Source organism: Calonectris borealis, chromosome 21 (assembly GCF_964195595.1).
Source record: "Calonectris borealis chromosome 21, bCalBor7.hap1.2, whole genome shotgun sequence".
NCBI classification, from domain to species: Eukaryota; Metazoa; Chordata; class Aves; order Procellariiformes; family Procellariidae; genus Calonectris; species Calonectris borealis.
In genome coordinates this window covers 2,640,769-2,646,232 of record NC_134332.1, presented here as the reverse complement: position 1 = coordinate 2,646,232, position 5,464 = coordinate 2,640,769, and the positions used below count along the sequence as shown (strand labels likewise).

General features: G+C 57.1%; 1 protein-coding gene across 2 annotated transcripts; it reads left to right on the top strand.

Annotated features, from left to right (window-relative positions):
- Nucleotides 1-405: 405 nt before the first annotated feature.
- Nucleotides 406-4,739, top strand: TOR2A (torsin family 2 member A). Of its 2 annotated transcripts, XM_075170373.1 has the most exons (6): nucleotides 406-576; nucleotides 971-1,026; nucleotides 1,156-1,236; nucleotides 2,369-2,544; nucleotides 2,895-3,022; nucleotides 3,605-4,739. In XM_075170373.1, the coding sequence occupies exons 1-6, from the start codon at nucleotides 432-434 to the stop codon at nucleotides 3,847-3,849; spliced, it is 831 nt and encodes a 276-aa protein (XP_075026474.1). In that variant the 5' UTR covers nucleotides 406-431; the 3' UTR covers nucleotides 3,850-4,739. The 2 variants fall into 2 exon arrangements, with proteins under 2 accessions (XP_075026474.1, XP_075026472.1); XM_075170371.1 differs by having other exon boundaries at nucleotides 971-1,236.
- Nucleotides 4,740-5,464: the final 725 nt, after the last annotated feature.

The window sequence follows — 5,464 nt, the reverse complement described above, 5'->3', positions numbered from 1 at the left end:
GATCGCCTCTCCCGTGGGTGTCATTTAAACCAGGCCCTGGCCCCTTCGGGAGAGCAGAGCCTGGGGAAGGGCTGCTGAGGGGGCCCACTATGCTGAACCCAGCCCTGCCTGGCCCCCTGGACCTCCGCGGTGGCCCAGTGAGAGCCCTTCGCTGGAAGGGCTGTGTGGTTGCCCCGACCCCCGCTCCGAGGACCGGGGTCCCCAAAGCACCAGCCGTGCCCCAGCCCCGCTGCAGGGCCGGCCCCGACCGGGGCACGGAGCCCCTGCCCACGGCGGGAGGCGGGGCAATATGTGCCCGGCCCCGCCCCCGCGCTCTCTGACCACGCCCCTGCCCTGGTAGTCCCGCCCTGCGCTCCGCCTCTCCTCGCCCCGCCCCCGCGCGGGGCACGCCGGGAGCTGTAGTGCGGGCGGTGCCGGAGCGGGCGGCCGCCATGGCCCCCGGAGCGGCGGCGGCGCTGGCCCTGGCGCTGCTGCTGGCGGCCGCCGCCCGCCCCGCCGCCGCCGCCTGGGACCTGTGGGCGCTGCGCTGCGGCTTCTCGGCGGACTGCGAGTGCAACTTCGGGCCCGACCTGCGCGGTCAGCGGGGGTGGCGGGCCGGGGCGGGGGGGGCTGACGTGCGGGAGAGGGGGCGCCCCCGAGGTGAGGGGCCCCGAGGCGCGGGGTGGGAGGCCAAGGGGCGGGCGGCTCCGGGATGCGGATGCCCGGGGAGCCTCTGAGGACGGGGACTCCGAGGCCAGGGAGGCGGCAGCAAGGGCGTCCCGGAAGCCAGGGTGTCTCCAGGAGACCCGTCCCCGGAGCGGGGCGCAGAGCGGGCTCCCGGCCTCCCCACCCTGCGGAGGGGCGCGACTGGGCGGCAGGGCCGTTCTGCAGCCTGGGCTGGAAGCAGCCCTGAGAGGCGGGACAGCCGCAGTGTGAGACAAGAGCTACTTCAGCCTGCGTTTTCCTCAGTCTTGATTTGACTTTGCTTCAGGTCTGGAGTGTGACTTGGCCATGAATCTGGTGGGGCAGCCCCTGGTGAGGCAGCAGGTGATGAAGGGAGTGAGGGAGTTCCTGGAGAACCGGAATCCGGTGAAACCCCTCGTGATGTCCTTCCACGGCTCGACTGGAACAGGCAAAACCTATGTGAGCTCCATGCTCATCCGCTACCTCTTCCAGGGTGGACTCCAGAGCCCCTATGTTCACCAGTTCTCTCCGATAGTGCACTTCCCCCATGCTGAGCGGATAGAGCAGTACAAGGTAAGGGATGCCTCTCAGCACAGTACTACTTGATGGGGTTTTCTTTGGTTATGCCCATCTTGATCCTCAGTATGCACACATTCAGGCTGTTTCCTGAAGTGCAGCAGGAGTAAAAGCTCTTTGTTTTACTCTCTCAGACAGACATGGCTGAGCAAGTGGCTCCACACACTGGCTGAAGGATCCACTAGTAACTGTGATATACTCTGGCACTCAGTTATCACTTTCGTCTTCCCCACAGCAGTCCTTGCCATGATCATGTTCTCATTCTTTAAATATTTACACAGCCCTTTGAATGCACAAACAAAAGTGCTTCGCTTAGATGAAAGGCACTAAAATTCTCCTGTTGTTTTCCAAACAGCTTGATGGCTGTGAAAACCTGCGTATCACTAGACTTGTAATCCCCTCCTCACGCAGCAAGCAGCTCCTGAACAGCAGCTCTAGACTCTTAACCGTGCCACTCTGTCTCTTAAAACTGAGAAAGGGAAGAAATTTGGTTAGCTGCCAAACCCTGGGCAGGGAATCAGCACACCTGGACATTTGCTTTCTGGGTGTTTGGGGAAGTTATTTGTTGTATTGTGTCCTCAAAAGCAATAGTTTCAGGAAGGTAAAACCCCTACTGGGTGAAGTGTTTCAGTTAAGCGTTATACATGCCCCCGGGCGACGTGAGTGGTTTTGTGTGGGTTGGCATCTACACTGAAGTAACTTCAGCCGTGGTAAAGAGCCAGAGCTCTGCTGGGTCAGCGCAGGCACATGTTTTTGCACCAGGACAGGAGCTGGCAAAAAGCACTCAGTAGCTGGGAACTGTGTAGATACACGATGAAAGAGAAGAACGTGGGGAACTGTAGGAGTCTGAATCCCCAGCTTTAGTTTGCTGCCTCCTTCTTTAAATCTGTAATAAAAGATCTACAATGGGCTGATAAAGCCAGTAACTGCCACTGTGCGAAACACAGAATAAAGGAGGCCTCCCCAGTGCTGGCTGTTCCTGCTCCGAGTGCTGTGCAGGGACAAGCTGCTTTCAGCACCTTCAACTCCACTTGAGCTCAGGCCTCAGCTTTTGCCCTGCGGTAGCTTGAGCCTCCCTCGCCGCCCTCGGTATCTCACGGCCTTACAGGTTGGCGGGTATTTTTCCTAGGAAAGCCTGAAGCGCTGGATCCAAGGGAACTTGACAAACTGTGGACGGTCGGCCTTTCTCTTTGACGAGATGGACAAGATGCACCCGGGCCTGATCGACGTGATCATACCATTCCTGGGACCCTCGTGGGTTGTGTACGGGACCAACTACCGCAAAGCGATCTTCATCTTTGTAAGGTAAGAGAGGCCCCTCTGTGGCATCACGGGGCCTTCCAGCACATTGCTTCTCATTTCGGCAGAGGTCACCCCTACTTCAGAGCACACATTGTTTTGCTTTTCCTTCTCCAAACCTTGAGCCTGTACAAATACCAAGAGACGCTATTTCATTGTGAATAGACGAACCTGGAGAGTCTGAAAAAGCTCTCCTGTCCCTGTTATTTGGCTGCCTTTACAGGAGTCTTTTTAGGCCAGGCAGCTGGGAGATCCTGGCTTGCACCCATGCAGGCTGGAGGGTGCCAGATGCCACCTCTGTCCTGCCACACCATTTTCCTGGACACACGCTGAATAAGCATCTCATTCTTGTGCAGCAACGCAGGAGGGGAGCAGATCAACGAAATGACGCTGGATCTCTGGCGTGCCCGCAAGGACCGGGAGGAAATCAGCCTGCAGGACCTGGAGCCAGCCATCTCCAAAGCAGTGTTTGAAAACCCTCAGAGTGAGTCCGTGGTGCAGAGCCCTTCCCGCAGGGTCAGAGCCCGGCAGAGGGAGCCAAGCCCATTCCAGGCAGCCACCAACACTGCCTGCCACCTCCCAGGCAGCCAGAAAGGGATGAGGGGTTTTTGAGGGAAGGGAACTGCGATCCTCTCGAGGTTTCCTGGCGAAGGGAAGGAATAGTTCAGCCTTCCAAGCCAGCAGACCTGTTGCCACGTTTAGCAAAGTTCTTTGGAGACAAGGTACATTCACAGTTGGGCGATGGCAAACAGCACAGCATGCTCACTGGAAAGGCACCGAGACGTACCGATCCCTGCTGCCTGCCTGGTTCTTCTTGCTTTGCCCTTGTCACAGGGAGCAGAGTTTAAATTCTGACTAGCCAAGCTAAATCCCCCCATTTCTGGAGAACAAGTCTATTGGGGGGAAGGGGGGTGATCACTGATGGGTTCAACTCTCTCCTTGTACAAAACTGGAGCAGATCTGTCTTCAGCTGAGTATTTTGGCTTCGCACAAAGCAGCTTTTTGAATTCCAGGGACTGCAGAGACTCTCTGAAGGTAAAACCTGGCTCTTCCTTTGCTTTTGCAGGTGGATTCTGGAAATCCGGGATCATTAACGAACATCTCATTGATTTTGTTGTGCCGTTCCTCCCACTGAAGCGCCACCACGTAAAGCAGTGCGTCGTCAGCGAACTTGTCCAGCAAGGCCTCGAAGTACGTCCGGGTGTTGTCCAGGAGGTGGCTGACAGCATCCCCTACTTCCCAGAAGAAGAGAAAATATTCTCATCAACAGGCTGCAAAACAGTGGCCTCTCGGATCAGTTTTTTCTTCTAGTCGCTGGCGAGGGCCTTGCTCAGATCCATAGGGGATGTATGTGGAGCTGTAAAGCGGCAGAGCCCAGCACTGGCAGGATGAGCAGTGGGAGCTGCGTGTTCCCTCTCGGCAGCACAAGCGCTCTCCTGCTGAACTCGTCTCTCCCGCCCCAAGGAGGCCACAGCAGGATGCGGCTGCGGGACCGAGTGCAAGTGATGTGATTTAAAGCACTTTACTGATTTACCCTTGGCCAGGTGAGGGTGGATACGACCAAAAGACTTCTCGCTTGTTTTACCGGCTACAAAAAATTTCAGTCCTACCTCTGGGGGAGCCCGTGGTGCCACTAATGATTTTGAAAATTCCTTTTATTCAGTGATGATTTCTACAGCAGGCTGAGAGTTGGTGCTATGAGCTATTGAGCCTCTTGTACATCCTTCTGCTGGTCAGACCTTGCAGGCTTTGGCAGGGCCAGAGTCCATTCAGGTTCTGGGGAGTGTCACTTACAACAGGGGACTGGGGGACAACTTAGAGAAGATTAGCTGCCAAGCATCATGTGCACAACATCACTGGCCTTTGCCCAGGTTTTAATCTCCTCTGTGCAGTCAGTTATGGGAGAACAGATCAGAGGAACCAGAATCATTCACTCTCTAGGAACAAACTGCCCGAGCGATGGGTGCAGGGATGCTTCCCAAAGCTCCCGATGCGCCGCTCGGGCCCTATGAGCTGCCAGCTGAAATGAGCTGCCAGCACTTGGGACCATTCCAGCTCCAGGGCCAGAGCTTTGGGGACCGCGATTTTAGACACCACTCAAATGCTGTCTGGGAGCTGACCCACAGACAGACTCAAAAATTCTGCCTCTTCCAAAAATGTTATGCATTTCTAATTTTAAAGTAAATCTTTTATGAAATAAACGGTTGGGGAACAGTCTTTTACTTGGATTCCTGACTGCAGCTAGTGCAGAAGGACTTGGAAGATTGGCAGTTGCATGGGAACAGCTGCCTGATGCGGTGGGACTTTGGGGATTTAGCGACACAGAGCTGATGCTCTCCAGTTAGGTAACTGGAAACAAGACAGCAGCCTTTCCCTGGAGAGGAGGCGAAACGGCAGATTTCCTCCACAGAGGAGCCAGTGTAGCTCCAGGAGGCCGCTGGGTCTTTCTGCCCCAGCAGCACTTTCCCCCCACTGCACAGCACATCTCTGGGTCCAAAGGTCACGTTCGCAGGGCTGGTGCAGGAGTGGGAGCCACGTCACCTCCTTCCCAGGGAGCGTCGCTTTGCAAAGCCTGCCCGGTGGCCCCGCGCGCAGGGAGCTGAGGGCCGAGGCGAGGTGCCGGGTGGGCACAGTGGCAGACCAGCCGTTCCTGCAGCAGCTATCGCTGCCGCTCCGCGTGCTCGCTGGGTGCGAGATCCAAGCCTGCAGCCCCTGCGGCCGCACCCCGGGCTTGCTCACGTGAGTCGCTGTCCCTTGCACAGCTCCTACTCCCGTGTGCAGCCCTGCGCCCTCGGGCACCGCTTCCTTCTGATCATCCTCTAGTGCCATCAGCAGCCTGGGGACAAGTGCCAGCGCAAAGGCAATGCTACAGGCCTGCAGCAACCCTTTATCAGGGAGGGCTGAGGAGGAGTGAGACACCTGCTTG